This window comes from Centroberyx gerrardi, chromosome 5 (genome assembly GCF_048128805.1).
Source record: "Centroberyx gerrardi isolate f3 chromosome 5, fCenGer3.hap1.cur.20231027, whole genome shotgun sequence".
NCBI lineage: Eukaryota > Metazoa > Chordata > Actinopteri > Beryciformes > Berycidae > Centroberyx > Centroberyx gerrardi.
In genome coordinates this window covers 19,947,902-19,970,262 of record NC_136001.1, presented here as the reverse complement: position 1 = coordinate 19,970,262, position 22,361 = coordinate 19,947,902, and the positions used below count along the sequence as shown (strand labels likewise).

Sequence of the window (22,361 nt, the reverse complement as noted above, 5' to 3'; positions counted from 1 at the left end):
AGCCCCGACAGATTCTCTACCTGAGAGCGGTAATGGCACACTCTCCCAAGGGGCTTCTATAAATAGATACACTGTCGCAGACATGTATACACACACAGACGCACATGCATGCACTGACTTGAACATTTTCTCATCCCGTCTCCGGCTTTCTTTCCAACACATCTTCCTTTTTCGGTCTCTTTCCAAGACACACACACACACACTCACATACACACACACATCCTTTAAATAGACACATTGATGTTATAATTTAGTTGGTTCTTTGTGACAGGCTGGAACCTTTTGATTGGAGTACATCAAACTGTTTGGCAATCATCTGATTTCCCAAAGGCAGAGTGTCAGATTCACAAGTAGTGAGAGGGAAAGAAAGATAGAAAGAGAGGGAGAGAGAGAGAGAGAGAGAGAGAGAGAGAGAGAGAGAGAGAGAGAGAGAGAGAGAGAGAGAGAGAGAGAGAGAGAGAGAGAGAGAAGAGATGTGTTGGTGTAAGCTATACTGGCACTTAACTGATGGGTGTGATGGCCTGGTGTCCATGGTGACAGAGTGGTCAGAAGGTTGTGGTTTTACAAAGTGCTCCAGGCTCCACAGTCATAACATTGGCCAGAACCAGCCAGACATACTGTCACATAAGTTCATATTCGTAGGTTCAGCTGGCAAAGGGCTAGTACAGAAATACGTCTGAATGAGCTATCCATTTCTCTTTTGCTGCCACTTTCATTTTTATTTTGGTGAATAGTTTCGTAGTAAAAACAATTGTGTGCTTTGCCCAAATTTAGTCCCTCTGCTTTTGGAGAAAGCAGAGGGACTAAACTTGCTATTCATGGAAGTCCCACCCTCACCCTTAGTCACATCCATTTATTATCTGTATGCTAATATATGCCCACTAACAACATCACTGTTTGTATTTGTTGCCTAATGACTCATCTGTTGGTCCCAACTGTGCTTTTGGAGTTACACTTAATGGGACAGAACAAATAGACCTCTGAAGAATCCCAGCACCCGGGGGTGGGCAGCCCCTGTGGCACGATTGCTTTGATGTGAGTAACACACACACACACTCTCCCCCAGAAAGACCCTCAAAGTACCTCAGAGAAATACCCATCACCCCCTGACAAAGGTACAGACTCTTCACTGCAGTTGATATCAGTGACTAGGGAAAGGGAGACAAAGGCTTTTCTAGGTCATCACAGTGAAGAATTTCATATGGTTTTGTTTCTATTAAAAACTATGAGGATAATTTTTCCTTTTTTTTGTGTTTCTGTAGTAGAGCAAGGCTGCTGGGTGAGAGGGAAATACCCAGACAAACACTGTCTGACACTTCACAGCCCTACTGCCAATCAAACGTGTATTCTGTCCTTCAGGTCCCAAAGAGCAGTGTAAATTGTCAGCTGGGCATGCTAGATGGGACAATGTACGTTCTGCCAGGCCTGTCAGTCACCCTGATGTAGAGATATTTGACTTGCAGCAAGATGAGCAAAACACAGATGAAAATATGTATATTCCAAAGTTAGATTTGTGATCAAATGGCAGCCATGAACACATGGCGATGCGCGAGAGGATCAAAGGCCAAATCCTTGTGGTCTTTCGATGCTAATATTGCTGGTAATTATGTGGGACTCCTGTGGTGTGCTGGCTGAGGAGGAACTAATGTTCATTTGTTGTAATTACATTCAGTGGTAGTGCTTTGGGTGGTAGAGTATTGCAGGTGAGCCATATGAGACTCAAGAGATCACCTTAGCGGCAGGAGACTCTATTTGCCAGCATGACACCACACAGGCAGAGTCCCTTGGGAGCAGCCAAAGCCAGCACGCCTCCTCGAGTAGCTTACCTGAAACCACTCAGCGCATTGCATTACTGACATGTGAGGGGGGTTTCTCATTAAAAGGTCTCCAGAAAGGTCCTACACAATTATCTGAATTTAAATGCCGTTCTTAGCATACCACACTGCCTTACTGTAAGAGCGGCTGGGTAGAGAGTAAATGACAGTCTGGCAGTGCAGAGTGGGTGGATTGTGTGAGTTTCAATCACTATCCCACTAATCTCCAGGCAGCAGTCCCAGGAGTCCCTGTTCTCCCCAGGCAGACTGCCAGAGCCTCTGCCTACTCATTGCTCTCATTTCTCTCATCTCCATCCTCCACCTACCAGACACCAGCCACCAGCACATCGACTTACTTCTGTCTCTACCTCGGTCAGGTATGAGATGTAGGACACAGAGATATATAGGCATGTTGCTCTGCATATTTCCTTGACTGTGCTGAAGGAGAGTTAAGTGGGCCAACCAGCGCAGTATCACTGTACCTGAGAACCAGGGGCTGCGCTGGGAAAGGACACCTCTCTAGAGATGGGTAGGAAGATACAGTGGAGGTGAAGGAAAGAGCAAGCGAAAGGGAGAAGAAAGGAGGAAAGTAAGCATACAAGAGATAATGATGGAAAGTCAGACTGGGAGAGGAGAGGAGAGGAGAGGAGAGGAGAGGAGAGGAGAGGAGAGGAGAGGAGAGGAGAGGAGAGATGAGATGTGGGTCATGGGTTGAAGGTTAAGAAATTAAGGAAGGCAAGTGGGCATAGAGAGACTGGAGGGACAGGAGGACATGCTGTGCCGCTGGGCAACAGTGCATTGTGATCATGCTCCGACCTTCACTTCTCTCCTCTGCTACTTAATCTTAGTTTTCTCTTAGTTATATTTCTTTGTATTCCTTGCTTTCTCTCCTGTCCACTTTGAATTAGGTTACACAAATTATAATGGCACTCTGCTGGCACAGAGTGCTCTCTGTGGGTCTCTCCTATATTATGCATTTAAAGCTGCTGGTTTGGGTGTTATTATTATTTGAGCTTCATTGTTGGGAATTCATCTTCTGGCTGCTTCATTCTGTGTGCGACGTTGATCACTCAAGCTACCTCAGGCAGCTCTATAGCCCAGGAGAATAGGAGCTGAGAGTGGATGGGTCCTGTGTAAACTGAGCAGCGTGATGTAAATTGAAAGAGTTAGTGATCTGTGGGAAACCTGACTCTCTTGCCATTACATTAACACATTTGTGGTTCCAGATGCACAGAGAGCACACAGACAGCTCAACTGGGACAGTGTGAGAGTCCCACTTGTCAAAGATGAGGGAAGGGGGACAAAAAACCCTTACTTTCATTGGCTGGTGGACAGATGGATGGATGGATGGATGGATGGATAGATGGATGAGTGGATTGATTGATTGATTCATTGATTCATTCATTTATTTTCATTCATCGATTGCTCCATCATCGCTCTGTTGGCCAGTCAGTCAGTTAATCAATGAATCAGTGAGTCATTCATCCATTCATATATAATTGCTAATTCAAGCCTTATATTTTACTTGAATTATATCCTGTTATCATAAAAAACCTAGATTCTGCCTTGTGTTCTATGTTATTGGAAGTAACAAAGCAGGGCATTATACATTGGGCACTCTAGAGGAGTATCTGACTGTAAAAGGGCTCTTTACTGTGGGGTCACATGAGTTTCACAGCTGAAGGATAAACCTGTACTAAATATTAGCAATAATCATCCTCTGCTGTCTTTTACATCTAATACAAAGTGGTACTGAAGACAGCTAAATCAAAAGCAACGTTTTACCTTATTATGCCTTTGTGTAATACTGCACTTCATGTGGCCAGTGGGTTTGTAGCAGGACAGGGCTTTGAGAAAATGAAAGGCTTTGAGAAAATGAAAGGAGAGGGCTGCTTATTAGATCTTCTTCATCAACACTCTGCCCAGATCAAAATCGGTATTAGGCGGAAATCCCAAGGGCTATTTCATCGAAACCTTGGCTGTGTGGATAATGCCAGCAACACTATTGCGAAATCTCTGAGGATTTGCTTTCTAATCTTAGTCTGATCTCACACTCACAAAGTCTAATGCCAAAAAGTCATTACACAAATGCCGGCAATTCTTGCTCTGCAACATACACACTTTGAGCAAAGAGGACACTCAAAGAGAAAGAGATTTGATAAGAGATTTTTAGGTAATGATAACAGATTTGCGCATGACAACACTTTTGTGTTTTTGTACATACATTTATTACTTCTTACAACTTAGTTTGCGAGGCTGGCATGGTGGCTCAGTGGTTAGTTGTCTTTCTTTCTGTGTAGTTTCCTCTGGGTTCTCCGGTTTCCTCCCGCAGTGACATGCAAGTCAGGCGGATATGTGAACATGAGTGTGTTTGTCTACCTGTGTTACCCTTTGAAGGGTTAGGGTTAGGGTTAGCCAGGGTGTTTCCCTGCCTTCCGCCCAATACATGCTGGTATAGCCTCCACAGATTTTAGTCTACACACACACAGGACTTGGTTGGTGGGAGGGCTTCATTTAAGAAGACAATCTTATAAATATACTATAAATCAGTGACACAAGAGGAGTGTGTGTTGCTCTAATGATGCCTGTAGGGAAATTCTCTTTTGACTTGCATCTCTCCAGGGAGGTCAGAGTGCAGGGTCAGATACAGAGCAGCGCTCCTGCAGCTCGTGGGGATTCAGTTTCTTGCTCACAGACGCTTCAGCAGGGTGGATGTTTGCCAACACGCCTGTAACATTGAACCCAATGAAGGACGGGCTGTCTAACCAATAGCTGCCTTTACTTAATACACTAACCAATACAGTAGCTGGTAGCCCTGTGCACCAGCTGCACTAGAAGCAGAAGAAGCAGATTAGTAGTGGGAAGGATAACAGCTGCAAATTAAAACGGCTGCCTGATTGATTTCCTTCATAACACGTTTGGGGCTGTGACTGCTTTCCCATTGGACAGGCAATAAAGCACTGTTTACACAACCTGGGTCAGGTTCAATCTGTAATGGATGACTGTGTATGGAGGAGATGGGAGATGAGGTCAGGAGAGATAAATTGGGGGGAGGCTAGGAACGGCTTAGATGGAGGGAAATGGTGATATTAGAGATGAATTACAAAAATCTTGGCTTGAGGAGAACACAGCGAGGGTCAGGAGACGCAGAGGGAGACTGGTTAGGAGTGTTTCAGTCTGGGGTCGGGCTCTCCATGTATGGCAGTGATTGGCTGGGCCAGCGTGCTTGACTGTCGGCCAGTTTACACCAGGCTGGATGGATGTGGGCAGTGTGCTGTATGTCAACCCCCAGTCTGACATGTGTTTAGCATTTTTTTTTCTTCTCCTGGAGCGTGGTTCTCCCTCTTGAGCTGGGACACTGAAGTGGAGAGCACCGGAGTTAAGGAGCTTTTTTCATCATCTATTCAGACATGACTTTGTCTAGATTTCAGCTATTCCAATTTGACCAAAAACGTGTATGTGTCCTTCTCTCTGCCTACCTGTCCCCTCTGTCTCTTTCTCCCATATCTAGTTAATATCTCGGCTCCAGGATCCTTAGGGTGGCAGCTTCATTAAACACATCCTTTTATAATTTAGGGTTTTGTTCCACTTACAAATCACCCTAGCTGTCACTCTCTCTTTATACAACTGGGAAGCTGGGCCATTCCAGTCTGGAGATGGGTAGCCTGCTACAGTCACTACTGGCCCTTTGCCAGCCACTAAGGATCTGCAGGCACTTCTAATGCTTACAACATTATGACAGTGATATTTAGGCTGCAAATGAGGACCAAATAATTACAGTCATGTTTATATTACGATTTACATAAAGAGTTTAATGCACAGAAGGAAACTTAAATGGTGACTTGTTAAGTAATCCACATTTCTGAGTGCTAAAACTGCAAAAATTGTAGAAAACACGCTTTTTGTAAACAAGACAGCATTCTAGCATTCTTATGTGTAGTGGACCCATCTTTTAGCAGTACATGCTGGGGAATATTCTCTCTGGATCTTTCTGTGAATTCTCTGTGTGATGAATTAGGTGTAAATCCAAAAATGAGGATGATCCATAAACAAATCTGTAATACACTTATTATGCCCTTTTAACTCCATCAGTTTGATTCATAATAATCTAAGTATTCTGTCTGCTAATGTCAAGTCAGTTGCAAACTGGAGTATATTTTGCCATTGATCTTCCATTTTTTTTTGCTAATGAGGCTTTCATGAGAGTTTTCCTTGTTCTCACTGAGGGTTTAAGGTTAGAGGGTGTCGTATTAATTTATTGTTTCAAAATGTGGGCATTGTGAAGCCCTTATAGACTGTAACTGTTATTAAGGCCTATACAAATAAACTTTACTTGACTTCAAGACTAGACAAGTAGTAATAGTAGTAGTAATAGTAGTAGTAGCAGTAGCGCTGTAGTAGTAGTATTGTTTTTGCTGGCACTGAGGAGGGCACAGCGTGTGCCTCAATACTCATGTTTATGAATTCACATCTGTGTGTGTGTGTGTGTGGTTAGTTATCCCATAATTGGGTGGCAGGAGCTTGAACTTTTTCCTTATCAATTATTCAATTCAGGCAGAAAGTCAGAATTAAAATCCTTCCCAAATGATTTTTTTCTAGGTTTGTGAAGCTGGAGAGGCTGAAAGGCTCGAGAGAAGGATCAGGAAGTGATCTGTCACTGTACTCTTTGTGTTAAGCCATTTAGATTTGACTGATGCTACTGATACTCTTACTTTGGCTTCTACTAATCAGAGTGCTATTGTAACTCCCTGAAGCCTGAGTTAACTGAAATTACTTCCCAGTAATTTGAACTGATTGGATTTTGATGAAACTTCAGGGAATTACTCTTGCCATTGTTTCGTTCCAGCATTTTAAACATTACACTGATTGGTCTAAGGGGGACGCTACAACATTTGTGTACTTGTTTGTCCATGTGTCACGATATCTCAGACACCTCTGGTCAGATTTTGACGAAACTTGGGGGCATGATGCATCTCACCATTATGTTTCAGCATTTTCAAACACTAATTGACCCAAAAGGGATGCTACTGTTACAGGTCAAAACAAGACATATTGGTTCCTGACTACTGTTGCCTTGTTCTTCAGGGACATTGATCGAGAACTGTATTATGTGTGTTCAATATGATGTGAAACGATGTCACATCTCCCATGGCCTCTGTTTTCTGTGTCCTGTTTTTGTGAATGCCTCGCTGTATCTATTATGCAAATGCTAAAAAGCCTCATGTCACCATGGAAACTATCAACTGTGCTATACGCCAAGGTACTGCAGTCTCCCCATGAAGGGGTCTGCGTAAGCTCTGAGTGTGTGTGCTTTGCACTGGTGTCTGTTCAGTGCGTATGTGTGTGTATGCTTATGTGTGCATGCATGCATGTCTGCACGTGTTAGTGTGTGTGTGTGTGTGTGTGTGAGAGAGAGAGAGAGAGAGAGAGAGAGAGAGAGAATAAGCCTGTGTTTTCTTTCCTCCTCTGTCGTTACATCATGACAATTAATCCCTCTGCATTCTGCATTGATGGGCCTTACCCTGTTTTTGATCACCAACGTGCAAATCCTGCTTCAGTCAGTCACACAGATCACATGCAGCTGGCTGCCATTGTTTTGACATGCCATATGCTGTGACAGACAGCTGGACACGCTCTGCTGTCTGATCACAATCTATCTCCCCTCCTATCACAGCATGAGTCCGGCCCACTGTCCTGGCTTGCACTGCAAATGTGCCATTCTTCAATTTAACTGCAAACACAGAAGCACGCAATGTAATGTGCAGTATATGTAAGTATATGTACCTATACTGCATTCTTGTTCTTTTGAGTTATCATATGCTACGGCGCACAAAGCTGGTTTCATAGTCACTCCCGCCATTGAAAAGGCCCTTCTCAAAATCATTTGTAATGAATGTCTTCATTTTTGTGTGTCAGCCCTCGCAGCTCAGAATGAATGTTCATCTTTAAAGGTTAGATCCCTCTAAACCGTTCCCCTTGTAAATGTCAGGCTCTCATTGTCTTTTCTTTCTTTCTTTCTTTCTTTCTTTCTTTCTTTCTTTCTTTCTTTCTACAGAAAATATTTGATTTTGTTGTGATTCTAAATCTTGCTGGGTTGGTGACCGGGGGAGTGGGAGGACAGTAACCTCTTTGTGCTTTATTGCACTATATCTCATGTTAGAAATTATTAAATAGCTACTTTTCAACATTTCATTGAGGTGTGTAGGAAAATAGGTCACTCCTAAAGTTTGTTGTTTTTTGGGGAGTTTTTTTGCCTGTTGCCTTAGGCCCTTCAGCACATGTACACCTGCTCAGCTGCATACATTAAACAACAGACACTGCACTTCAAACAGCACACTGTTCTCTTTCTCTCTCTACATTATCATTCCTACTGATAAGGCAGAGTCTGTGAATACTTAGCTGAATGTATCCCTGATCTCTCTTTACTGCAGACAGACAGACAGACAGACAGACAGAGATGTGGTCTTTCTGTGGTCAGCAGGTCAGAGAGGATGCCTGCCCTTCCACACCTACTGAATCATTTAAGAGCAGATTCTGGCACACAGGAGGTGTTTCACTTCCAGAGAATGAAAAATGGATGGTTTTATGTTACACATAGCATATGCGTTAAGTGACTCAGAAATATATTTTTAGATTTAAGGACTTTGCCATGTGAATGTTTGATGGCAGGCTACACATTTGCTGCGTATCAATGGGTGTATGGTGTTCAACTTGAGGTTTCAACATCAGAGTGTGTTGCTGAGGAACAGTGACGTGGAAGGTGGGATGAAAGACATTTGGAGATCCATCTCATTTTACAGAAAACTCGAAAAAGGAACGGCACATGGAAGAGTGAGTCATCTCAAAGTAGAGTTGGGATCTGCCATGCTGTTACATGGGGAACTGAAATTTAGTGCTGCGTCAGTTGAATGCATAATTCTCCATGGGAGATGCTGAGGCACAAGTGCTTTTAGAAAGAGACTCTGGGCCATTTCTGTCTATGTGCATTCTCTTTGCTTGTCACAGATTTTTATAGAAAGTTGACAATGTCAAATGGAGCACAGTGCCATATGGCATTACTAGCAACCACTTGCTAATCATTCCTAGATTAGCAAATGGTTGCCATAGAAATATATTTTTACCAGGATAAAATAGGACATGACAGACACATGCACAAAGGGAGACAGCCAAAAAGGTAATAGGGACATAACTGTAGTGAGAGAAAAGGAAAGAGTAAAGAAGGAAATAGATTCTGCCAGACTTCCAGGGGCCCAGCACTTATCTGCAATTGCCACCTAGTGAATACGTTGTCATGGCTACAGTGAGTGGTGGTGGGCCTGGCACATTGGGACCAGTTAAGATAATTTTAGTTTTGATGCATTCACAATTTCACAGGTACAGACGAGGAGGTGAGATGTGACAGACCAAAGCCTCTAATGATAAAACTGTTGGAAGAGCCCAAGAAAACCCTCGCCTGGCTCTGCTGGGCTGTAGACCAGCACAACTTCCTTCCCTCAGGGGATGAAAACTGGGCTATCACTGGAACTATAGTACTAGGTTTGTTAAATTTAGAAAACAACAGATGATATAGAAATCAGCCATAATGTCAAATGACCCTACAGTACCTTAATTTTTATGTGATTACACATCAGTGTCAGAATAACCAATGTCTAGGCTAACAATGAACCTACTGCCAGTTTTGTTGAATAGGAGGAAGAAGCAAGCTAAATCTCTCTATAATATTGACACTGGAGTGAAGGGACAATATGGTATTATATTGGAGCATAGGTAGCGACTTTTTTGTACACATGGGCTTCTCCTGTTTCAAAAAAAACCTGTTGTGTCCAAAGTAAGCAACACAGGTAACTCTCTCCACTGAGTGTGGTGCTGACACCCAACCATGTCACTGGAAGCCAGTGACATCTGCTCTTTATGGTAAACACTGAACAGGGTCGCTAGGCCACACAGGCAGGTCACCGGAGAGGGGAACATTAGTGAACGTTAATTAGCTGTCAGCAGACACCAGATCAGTAAAGGCATCTTATCGTTCTCTGTGTCCGCTTCTTGGCACGGGCTGGTATCAAGCTTCAGGTCCGAGATGCCACCGAGCGATGAGGCTCCTGCACTCTGTAGCCATGGAGATGGGAGGCATGTAAATAGCGGAGCTTGACTGGAGAAAAGTAGAGATTCCTCTTCGTGAGCATGGTGTAATGATGTATAGTCTAGTAATACTGGCCTCACAAAGATTTCACTGAAAGTGACTCTTAATCATTTAATTCATTCATTCTCAGAAATCGCTTTCTTTAACAGAGGTCATGAACCCTTTTTCCCGTTGGCTTATGTAATTTCTGTGACCATCCAAGCCCATGTTGTCCTATGGTCATAGCTGTCCACCAGGCCTCCTGGTGTTGCTGCCTTGATTGCTGTAGTTGGGATCAAACCGTCTTTTTGATTGCTTTGTCTCATTGACACTGTCAGTGTCACTGACCACACCAAAACCTGGCAGCTTTTTCTAATGGTATCTATCTTCTCAGGTAATGAAAATACCACTGCATCCATACTTTTTGTTGTTATGCGCTAAATTGCTAAACAGAGGTTGTCTCGGTGGTGATTCAGCATGATGTATTCTGTTCTTTTTTCATAAGCCTGCCAACACTGCTGCCAGTTTCAGAGTGAGCAAAGACCATAGCAACAAGAGACAGCTGGAGTTCCAGCCAAAAAAAAGTATCAAGAACAAAGCCAGATTTTGAGCACTTGTCATTTTCAGCTGGGCGTGATGTGTCTTTGCTGAGTGGAGATGTGAGTGTGCTGTGAGCCATGACTCTTGCCGGTGTGCTGCGTTTCAGGCCCACACAAACACCCACTGTGTCTCGGGATCACAGATGCCGTACTTATTCCATTAGTGGGGCTCAACCACGCAATCTGTCTGTTTTTTCCACTGCCTGGAGGAAAGCTTCCCCGGTCTACTGAGGGTTCCCACCTCAGGCTCATACAGTCAGACAGGCACACGCTGTGAGGAGGAGCCTCTTGTTTCTCACACTCAGCACAGAGACTGGAGGGGGATGCACACTTCCATTCAACAATTATACTTTAGCCAGTTTTCCTACACGGTTCATTATGTCATCTTATCTTATCTTATCTTATCTTATCTTATCTTACCATAGCTTATCTTTCCGTAGCTTACCTTACCTCATCTCACCTCATCTTATCTTATCTTATCTTATCTTATCTTATCTTATCTTATCTTATCTTACCTCATCTCACCTCATCTTATCTTATCTCATCTTATCTTATCTTATCTTATCTTATCTTACCGTAGCTTACCTTACCTCATCTCACCTCATCTTATCTTATCTTATCTTATCTTACCTTAGCTTACCTTATCTCATCTCACCTCATCTTATCTTATCTTATCTTATCTTACCTTAGCTTACCTTACCTCATCTCACCTCATCTTATCTTATCTTATCTTATCTTATCTTATCTTTTCTTATCTTATCTTATCTTATCTTTTCTTATCTTATCTTATCTTATCTTACCTTAGCTTACCTTACCTCATCTCACCTCATCTTATCTTACCTTATCTTATCTTATCTTATCTTAGCTTACCTTACCTCATCTCATCTCATCTTATCTTATCTTATCTTTTCTTATCTTATCTTATCTTACCTTAGCTTACCTTACCTCATCTCACCTCATCTTATCTTATCTTATCTTTTCTTTTCTTATCTTATCTTATCTTATCTTATCTTATCTCATCTCATCTCACTTCACCTCATCTCACCATACCTTACCTCATCTCACCTCATCTTATCTTATCTTATCTTTTCTTATCTTATCTTATCTTATCTTATCTCATCTCATCTCACTTCACCTCATCTCACCATACCTTACCTCATCTCATCTCATCTTATCTTATCTTATCTTATCTTATCCTACCATACCTTACCTCATCTAATCTCATCTCATCTCACCTCACCTCATCTCATCTCATCTCATCTCACCTCACCTCACCTCACCATACCTTACCTCATCTCATCTCATCTTATCTTATCTTATCTTATCTTATCTTACCATACCTTACCTCATCTCATCTCATCTCATCTCACCTCACCTCACCTCATCTCATCTCACCATACTTTACCTCATCTCATCTCATCTTATCTTATCTTATCTTATCTTACCATACCTTACCTCATCTCATCTCACCTCACCTCACCTCACCTCACTGTGCCTTACCTCATCTTATCTCATCTCATCTCATTTCTTCTTATCTTATCATATCTTATCTTATCTTATCTTACCTTACCTTACCTTACCTTACCTCACCTCACCTCATCTCATCTCATCTCATCTTATCTTACCTCGTCTCGTCTCATCTCGTCACCCCTCACCTCATCTCATCTCACCTCACCTCACCTCACCTCATCTCATCTCATCTCATCTCATCTCATCTCATCTCATCTCATCTCGTCTTGTCTTGTCTTGTCTTGTCTTATTTCTGGTTTGGAATCAACAGGGCTACTATATTATAATATATTATGTTATGAATATTATGAAGGTCATGTGGATCCACAAGCCTCCCATGCACTGTCAGTAGTGCAACTCCTGGCTGGTATTTCATCACACAATACTCTTTGTTCACTATAACCATAGATTGTCCTTAAGAATAAACCGTAAGAACCGTAAGAATAATACATATGAATACTTCAACTGAATTGTATTCCCCTCTAAATTATTAAATCAGAGAGTACTCCCTCAATACTCCCTCACAAACATATACATAAAAAAAGTTATTTTTGCTATTAACCGCTCTCCAAAAATAAATGATCTGTGACAGAACTTTGTGACTCGCATTCCCTGATGTACACCTGGTAACAGCAGGTGTTCCACATGTTTCCAAGAGTCAAGGTTTCCTGTCCCAGGAGAAAGGCTGCTGGCAAAAACACAGATGTTTTAGCAGAGGGTGCTGACACACGGGGCGTCCATATTGGCTTGTACACCAGCCACAGGGGAGCAATCCCTCATCTCTCTCGCTCTCTCTCTCTCTCTCTCTCTCTCTCTCTGCATCCACGCCTTCCACAAATATGGACACTTGGCCTCTTGTGCTCACCCACCATCACCCACTAATGAGCTTTAGTACAGCTAAAATGAATGAAAATAAACACAAAACCTCTGCAAACACACACACACTGTACTCTTGACCCTAACATTAAAAATGTATACTAATTCTAACTGTAACCCTAATCCTTAAACCTTAAAATAATATAAAATGTTCCTTACAAGTGACAACTTTCTGTATTTTAGGTTCTTGTTGGAACAGACAGACCCACCAAAAGAGTAAAAACATAGATCACACACAGACACACACACACACACACACACACACACACTCAGTGCACACGCTAACACCCTGTGTCTGTGGGCCTTCATCATTTTAGCACCACCTTCACACCTCCAAAAGGACACATCCTGTGCCTTGCCGCGAGCCCAGTAATCCATCTCCCTGTCTCCTCCTGAGTGGAGGAGGGTACACTGCACACCAGTGGTCAGGATGAGCCCAGGCTCCCCGCCCAAGGCCTAAGGTGGGACAGGAAAGGTTGCCGGGCAAGGTGAAACGAACCAAATGAGGTGGAGGGTACATCTGTGCGAGACACAGGAGGTCTTGTCAGTTTGGGAGATGCATAATGTCATTGCCACTTTCAATCCTGTTTAGAACCAGATGGGGAACTTACACTGGGGACACTTACGTAATTAGAAACTGTTGCCTGTTTTACATATAGCACCAACTGTGATGTAAAGTAATTAAAAAATGTAAGACTTCTTGTTACTATTCAGCATTCAACATTAATTTTCTCTCATTTTACCTCATTTGTCTTTTTTTCTCACAATCATGTCTCTCGGTTTTCCAGGCTTATAAAAACCGTCAATTTAGTGCATAACTTCTGTGTAAAAATATTATTATAGTAAATAATTCTGAGAAAGAATTCATGATTTATTGTTTGGTTTACATATCTGTTGCAAACATGTACAAAATACCTGTTCTGAACCTCTATCATTACATCTTTTTTTTTTAAAAATACCGCCCCTGCCAAAAATACAAAAACTAGAACTGAAATTAAATAAAAACTTAACTAAAACTAAACCTTTGTAAAAAAATAAATAAATAAATAAATAACAAAAATAAAACCATGCAACCAACACTGACAAATAAGTACAAAACTAAATTGAAATTGGCATACAAATTGAAAACTATATAAGAATAAAAGCTACTGAAAAATCCCAAACTATATTAACACTGTGTGTGAAAGAACCAGGACAATCAACAAATGACGTCCATTCCATTCGTTTCTAGTAATAGTAAAGGCAGTTGCTTGTCGTCTTGGGAGGTTAATCATGAGTTTACATGAGAGGGGGAAGGGTAAGAGCAGTAAGAGCTGGGAATAGGTTTACACACACACCTGGGTCCTGATCTGGAACTTTCCAAGGAGGTGATTGTTTCCCTGGGGAGGAAGTGTTTACAGCTGTAACATGCTTCTGTCTTTTCCTCCAGTGAGGGAAGGATTCTCTGCTCTGTTTACTTGCAGCGTAATCCCATCCATCTTTTCCACTGCAGTCTTTAATAAAAACAAAAACACTGACATTGTATCCCACAGTGGGAGCAACAGCAGACCCACAACACACTCTGCAGCAGGAAGGTCAGCTGTCAGCGCTCGGGGCCAGAAGAACATTTATTGGCAAATCATAACAGAACTAGTATCATAACAGGGTTGGAGATGCCATCTTACACCCAACTTGCCCAGAAAAAATAGAATGAGTCATTGCGTGATAATTTCCTCCATCTCAGTTGGCAAAAAGGACAAATGCAGATACGATGAGGAAGTACCACGAGTGAGTCACCCAGCAAAATAATAATCATAACAAGAACAAAGCAGCTATGCCATTTCATTCAGCACATAACAGTTGTTCTCCTCTTTCTGTCCCTTTCTTTCCTTACACACCTCCAGTCATCCTGTGACTCTTTCTTTGCCTTGGCCGCCCTCTCCCTCCCATATTGTCTCTTCTGTCCTGCTCTCTGTCTCAAAATATTTCAATATCTAAATCTCTGTAGCTCAGAGTTAATTAATCTGCCTAACTTCCTAGCCGGAGCCCTCAGAGGAGACAACAGCCCGTCCCTCAGGCCGCTTTCCCTGCTCCTCATCCTGGCCCTGATTCTGGCTCCCAGGCAGTGGATAGTAGAACCAGATCCTATTGGAGCAAAGTTTGAAATACACTGAAAAAGTTTGAAAAAGTTGGTTAAGCGCAAGTGCAATTCATGACTTTATGAGCAACATAAAAGAATGCACAAACTCTGTCTGTCTGTGTGTGTGTGTTGCTAGGAGTTCTAGGAGTAACAAACTACTGCTCCCAGGGAGAAATAAGTAAGAATATTCTGAAATGACTCATGAGTAATGAGTATTATACAGTGTTTTACTTTAACACATTAACACACAAGCCCAACACTGGTAGTGCACAAACCATAGCAAGCTCTATTAAAGGTGGTATACTCTCTGCAGACATTGCCATCCTTTGGAGAATCAAAGTGTTTGCACCATGAATGAACCAGCACATCACATAAAATACATGTGCTTTAATAAAAAAACACATCTTACCACCCTCAATGTTGTGGAAATGATTGGCATTCCATTTGTTTTTATTTTTATGCAAGCAGTATTTATAATTTAAAATAAGCTATATTTTGATGTATTTTGGCCCTTTTCTGTTTGGGAATATGTGGCTGCAGAAGGAAGGAAGGATCCAGATGGCACAGCATAAGGCACCAAACACTACTGAGTTGTCCATAATACCTCTGCGGGAGATGTGCAGTACCCTAGGATGGCTGTCTATAAAAGATACAATCCCAAAAATCTGTTAAAAAAAAAATCATGCCATGTTTTGTTTATTAGATCTTAGCCCAATGAGGCTAAATACCTGGCACTTGCAGAACTCCATACAACCTGTCCTGACGGGAAGTACCCCTCTCCCTCTCTGAGGAACCTCCTTCCATCTGATTATAGAAACTCTTTCCGTCCCCATTCGTCCCTTCTTGCATCAAGCATGAAGCAGAACTAACCTTGTGTGTGAAAGCAGTGTGAAAACTGGCTACCTCTCTTGCTCTGCAGTCCTTCATGCCCCAGTGCACACCCACTTGCACACACCTATTTCAGGACAGGAGGGTAGCTTGCACTTCAGGAAGATATTAAATATTCACTCGCCTGCCTCCTGGGCTGTGGGGAAGGGAGGCTTGGGGCTAATTACTGAGCTGGGAATGAATATGTGTGTGTGTATGTGTGTGTGTGGTGTTTGTGTGTGTGCTCGTGGGTGTTTGCCAGACAGGGCAGTGAAGAAGTAGCAGCAGTGTTGGTCAGATTCATCTCCGGTGTCTCAGTTTATGCAAACAGGAAGCAGGACGGTCTGTCCCTGTGACCTCACTGCCAGTCATTAAGAGCTAGTGATGAGGTAACACAACACTGTGCCATAGAGTAAATTAACTGTGCATCTGTCTCATATTCATATTCCTAGTGCAGAGCGATACATATTCACCCGATAGCATTTTTGTAGAATGTACACTACCAGACAAAAGTTTGGACACACCTGATTGAATGTACTATGTTTTTCATTATCTTAAAGCCATTTTGATCTAAAGGCTTATGCTTAAATGCTTGAAGTTTGTTTTTTAGACAAATATAAATAGTGAAGTTGATGCCTATGTATGAATTTCTTTCCAAAGCCTTTGGGGGTGGCTACTTTAAAGAATCTAAAATATAAGATAGTTTTGATTTGTTTAACACTTTTTTGGTCACTGCATAATTCCATTTGTGTTATTTCATAGTTTTGATGTCTTTACTATTATTCTAAAATGTGAAAAATTCTAAAAATGAAGAAAAATGTATGTGTCCAACCTTTTGACTGGTAGTGTATATTATCTCTTTATTTAGCTCCAGTGTAGCATTACTTTCCATACAAACATATTGTGAAAATACACACTCCCTGTGCCCCTCCCCTCTCCTCCCCTCCCCTCGCCTCTCCTCCTCACTTTGGTCTGGTCTCTGTCTGGCAGCCTTATACAGATATTCAGATTCAATTTCCTCTTTTGTGAAACAATGTCACCTCCACATACACAAACAATACATACACGCACACTTCACATTGCCTTATCAAGGAAACTCACAGGTTTCGGTTCCAGAGTCTGTGCTTTTGTATGAGTTTGTCTAATCCTAGGACCTTGTGTTGTCACTGTTCTGAGTGTCCTGGTTAGACTTGTCTCTCTGTGGAGAGTTCACATCCCCGTAATCTCTTCTCTGGCTGGCTGGGGCTGGCGTACTGCCCAGAGGGGAGGGGATAAGGTGTAGTACGGGAGAGAATTGATGGAGGTGGAGCCGGTCATGCTTCGGTTGTTCTTCTATAGTTAGAACACACCCAACACACCTGGGGTCAGTTTCAATGCTGTCTTTTGTATTTAGCACGATTCATTAGCCGTGCTTCAGCCCGCTCTGTGCGTCAGGCTACATTAGCCATGATCTGATGCGTGTGGTTTCCACTGAATGGCCCATTTTAGAATCGAGGCTCAGGAGCCGGTAGCTCCCTGTTCTTGTCCCTGTCTATTCAAGCACTGCTGCCAAATCAGTGTGCATACTCCATTCAATTCCTTTTCCAACCACTCTGGGCTTTTGGGTTCTGATAATGTAACTGACCTCAAATCCAAGAACACTGAAAGCACCACAGGAGCTGGGAGTGGCTCTCTGACTTTTGCCTGTTACTTTTAAGGGTCGTGTTATTGCTTCCCGTTGACATTTGTTGTTTTAGTGTCTTTGGTGCGATTATTCAATAGCAGGAAATCTACTTCTAATGGGTTGCATTTGAGAGAGTTCATCCATCACCTAGGTCTCTGGGGATCCAGACCGGAGGCAGGCTATTTTAAGGAAGACTCTGAATGAGTTTAAAATTTTGTCTGCCCTTTAATTCACTCAGTGCGCTGAGCAATTTGGCTGAACCTGAAATGCCTTAGTCTAGATTTTCTCCTGCCCTCTCTCACCCCCACCCTGCAGGGTTTCTCTACCTCTAGTCCCTATCTTCCCAAAGGCCAAGGTAGGTGTGCAAGCAGTCACCTGTCAGGATTAATTAAAGCTTATGGCCGCTGATTGGTGCCAGGGAATAATCCTGCTCTCCACTGGTCTGGGACATAGCCTCCACTGTGACCTTGTGTTGGATTTCACACTGACTCTGGGAGAGGAATAATAGGTGTGGCACACCCAATTTACACACCCACAACTGTTCTTAATCCACAGTTCCATGACCAAACCCTGTTGTACTCAGCAGATTATATCATTAGTGGCTGGCTCAATGCTTCAGAGGTCTCTAGTAGTCTGTCACTCATACTCACTGACCATACAATGTGTGCTTTGTAAAACAAGTAATACATTGTGGTTTTCTTTTAGCCTTGGGCACTGAAGGATTGAGGCAGACAATAGAAATGGGCAGAGAGCTGGTGAAGAATGAGGGGTGTGGCAGGGGTCTTATAAAATGTATCAATACAATCTCAAACACTCTCTCCTCTCCCTCCCTCACCCTCTCTGTTTAACACATGTATCAAGCCTTAAATAGAAAAAAAAAATCTGCCCCAGAGATCATATTAGCTCTGACCCTATTTCTCTTGAAATGCTGACATGACATTTCATGAATTCTTTGGAGAAAGTAGTCAGAAAGTTAAATGGGCCATGAACTAATATTTTGAGGCATCAGCATCAGGAAATGTCATCTCTGGGATATTTAAACCAGTTTTGAAATGTCATTTTATGGAAATGGAACAAATGGAACAAAAAAGTGTCACACCAATTTGACACATTCAAATGAAATGATTTCTCATAGAATTGACCTTCTTCCTCTTTCACATTGTTAAAGCAGTATTTTGCTTTGGACCATTTTCACATTCAGCATGTACATAAAGTTCAGCAGCAGTCAGCTTGCAACATTAGCTACCCTGGTCTTCCAATGTCACTGTCAGCATTCATTTTCCTTGCTCTCAATATTACTAAATACAAATCTAATTCCCTATTTGCAGGTGTGTTTCTAGTAAGTGTGATTGTTAAATTAAGTTTTCAAAATGAAAGCTAAATGGTGGTGCTGACTACATGTTGCCAAAGAAATAGCACTAGATGGGTATACAACACTCTGGGGTATATTCATCTGCACAGTCAAACATTATGTGCATTTCTCTGTATTTTTCATGCAAGTCTTAATATGTTATTTTCTGTTTTCCAGGTCCTGGCCATCATCTCCATCCTCTTCATTGTGTTGTCCACCATTGCCTTGTCTCTGAACACCCTTCCAGAGCTGCAGGACACAGATGAGTTTGGCCAGTCCACAGACAACCCACAACTGGCCCACGTGGAGGCGGTGTGTATTGCCTGGTTTACCATGGAATACCTGCTCCGCTTCCTCTCCTCCCCCAGCAAGTGGAAGTTCTTTAAGGGTCCTCTGAACGTCATCGACCTGCTGGCCATCCTGCCCTACTACGTCACCATCTTCCTGACTGAATCCAACAAGAGCGTGCTGCAATTCCAGAACGTCCGTCGCGTGGTTCAGATTTTCCGGATCATGCGTATCTTGCGTATTCTGAAGCTGGCTCGTCACTCCACAGGTCTGCAGTCTCTGGGCTTCACCCTGAGGAGGAGCTACAACGAGCTGGGCCTGCTGATCCTGTTCCTGGCCATGGGCATCATGATCTTCTCCAGTCTGGTGTTCTTCGCTGAGAAGGATGAGGATGACACCAAGTTTAAAAGCATTCCGGCTTCCTTCTGGTGGGCTACTATCACTATGACCACAGTAGGCTATGGTGATATCTACCCAAAAACTCTACTGGGAAAGATAGTGGGGGGCCTGTGTTGCATAGCTGGAGTACTGGTGATAGCCCTGCCTATTCCTATTATTGTGAATAACTTCTCTGAGTTCTACAAAGAGCAAAAGAGGCAGGAAAAAGCCATCAAAAGAAGGGAGGCCCTGGAGAGGGCTAAGAGAAATGGTAGCATTGTCTCTATGAACATGAAAGAGGCATTTGCCCGCAGTGTGGAGCTCATGGATGTAATGGTGGACAAAAATGAAGACAACATGGGAAAGAAGATGCATGATAATCACGTGTCTCCCAGCCACCAGAGAGTCAAACCAACGCCGGAGAGCAGCCCAGCCAGGAAACTAGAATCCAGCTTCCAAGAGAAAGCCAAGCCCTCTAGCCCTCAGCACCTCAGTGCACAGAAACTGGAGGAGATATACAACAAGATGGCCATGACCCAGTCACAACCCAACCTCAACAGCAAGGACAAAGGGCCGCTGTCCACAGCAGTTGGACAGAGAACTGAGTTTGAGATGGGAAGTATCCCCACTGAACCCGTCTCACGCACAGTGGAGGCAGTGACAGACATGAGGAGCATCTCCAGTATTGACAGCTTCATCAGCTGCGCCACTGACTTTCCTGAGAGCTCCCGCTTTTCCCACAGCCCCGTCAGCAGCGTGCCAGGGAGGGTGAGCACCAACCCCAACCTGGAGACCACCCCGGAAAATGAGCGCGAGGGATCCCACAGCACCACTGCACCCCTGACAGGCCCGTCCTCTGACAGCCCCAGGGGCCCGCGCTTCAGCAACCCACTCAAAAGCCGCTCGCTCAAGGTCAACTTCAAATGCGGGGAGGTAGGCGTCTCCTCCTCTCCCTCTTCGGGGCGGGGGGGTTCAGGGACGGGGGCCCTCTCAGATAGCTCCTCGCTCCAGAGCCCTGAAGTGTCTGTCTACACAACTGCCAGCAGCAGGACGCCCAGCAAGACCCCCGAGAACCTTTTCACATTCCATGATGCTTCCATCAATAAGTTCATCGATGCTGACACAGATGAGGAGGAGCACCTACATGACGGTTCAGGCACCCAAAGACTCCTGGAAAATACCAGCCCTAAGTCTGGCCACCGCTCCAGCTACCAGAAAGGGTCCAACCACATGGGCCTTCAGAGGAAGCTGGGGAACAGCACGTTGCCGTTAGAGGGGCTCCCAGGGGGCGGGCAGGAGAACCATGTGGCTCCAGAGCTACAGGCACTTCAGGGAGAGAAGAGTCACTCTGACACATAAATAAAATAACAATGAGAAGAACCAGAGAAGAAGCAGGCAGGAGAGAAGGAACCAGAGGGGTGGAGAGCAAATGAGAAGCACAAAAAAAACGAAGCAAAATTTGAATCCCCAGAAATGTAAATGTCTGCAGAAAGATTTAGAGAAATTCAATACAAATATCTATCACAGAAGTAAAGTAAAATAGTTGTGGAACATGGGAAAGAGGTTTTTGTTATGTTCTCAACCCCCAACCCCCCCACCTCCCACCCCCATCCCCCACCCCCGAATAAATACTCATTTAGCTGAGGACCCTGATCTAAGAAAAAAAGTAAATATCTGGCTAGGGATGCCCATCTGAGGAATATTTGCTATTTTTAGATTTGAATTAGCCCAGATTACCGTCTAGTGATTACTGTCTAGTGATAACAGTACACAGATGGAAAACCATGATGAGAAAACCCATTCCTTCAATATTAATGTAACAGTACTGTATATCATTTTTAAAAGTAAAAAAAACCCAACTATTTTTCTGACAGCCAATGATCGTTGCAAACTCTGAGAAACAATAATACATTGCAGTGTGGAACATACATTTTTCTATAAATTGTGGTTATACAGTGTATAATTATGGCATTACTAAGACAACAATGTGTTGGGAAAATGTATGTTTACTTCCTATTACTTCCTTCCTCAAAACTGGCCTTAGTTTATGTATCAGCACCCATGTTTTATGTTTGTGTGTGTGTGTATGTGTGTGTGTGTGTGTGTGTGTGTGTGTGTGTGTGAGAGAGAGAGAGAGAGAGAGAGAGAGAGAGAGAGTAAGAGAGAGAGAGAGAGAAAGAGAGAGAGAGAGCATTATGTAAGTGTGTGCAATAATTAGCTTTCATATATATTCATAGCTCTATAATGTTCTTGGTGTTTTGTCTTCAGTGTGAGTTTGAGGAAAATCAAGTGTTTCAGTCTTTTATGTTCAAGAAGAGTATAGTGTCTTGCTCATCATTATTTTTCACTGCAGATAATATATTTAGAGAACACAGAGAGACACTGTGAGGCTGTATCTATTGATTTCCCTCATGTTCCCATTGTGCCCAATCGCTGGCATGAGAGAGCACCTTAACATGATGATTATTTTTAATATGAACACAGAAAACTTTTTATTTTGTTTGTTTACTTATTTTGTTTGTTTCTAATTGTTTGTGTGTCCCTTGGGTTGGTGATGCAATCTGAGTTCATTTTGAATCTGGAGAAAATCAAAAAGTCTTGTATGATTTCAAAACTTTCTCAAATGTGTTCAGAGGAGTCATCATTCTTATTGTAGCTGATAAACTGAACGCGTGCTTCATATCAAATGACAGCGCTTATGAGCATCTTTTAGCTGGAAAGGCAGCACTGAAAATCACATAGATTTTCTATGTTGAACTTCCAGATTTGTAGGAGTGT

The 22,361-nt window shown here is 42.9% G+C and overlaps 1 protein-coding gene across 1 annotated transcript in view; it reads left to right on the top strand.

Moving 5' to 3' along the window:
- LOC139932174 (potassium voltage-gated channel subfamily B member 1-like) overlaps positions 1-20,942 on the top strand; it is a 31,655-nt gene extending 10,713 nt beyond the window's left edge. The window contains exon 3 of the mRNA XM_071925875.2: positions 19,095-20,942. Coding sequence (XP_071781976.1) covers positions 19,095-20,942 — 1,848 coding nt within the window. The remainder of the gene's footprint in view (positions 1-19,094) is intronic.
- The last annotated feature ends 1,419 nt before the right edge of the window (positions 20,943-22,361 follow it).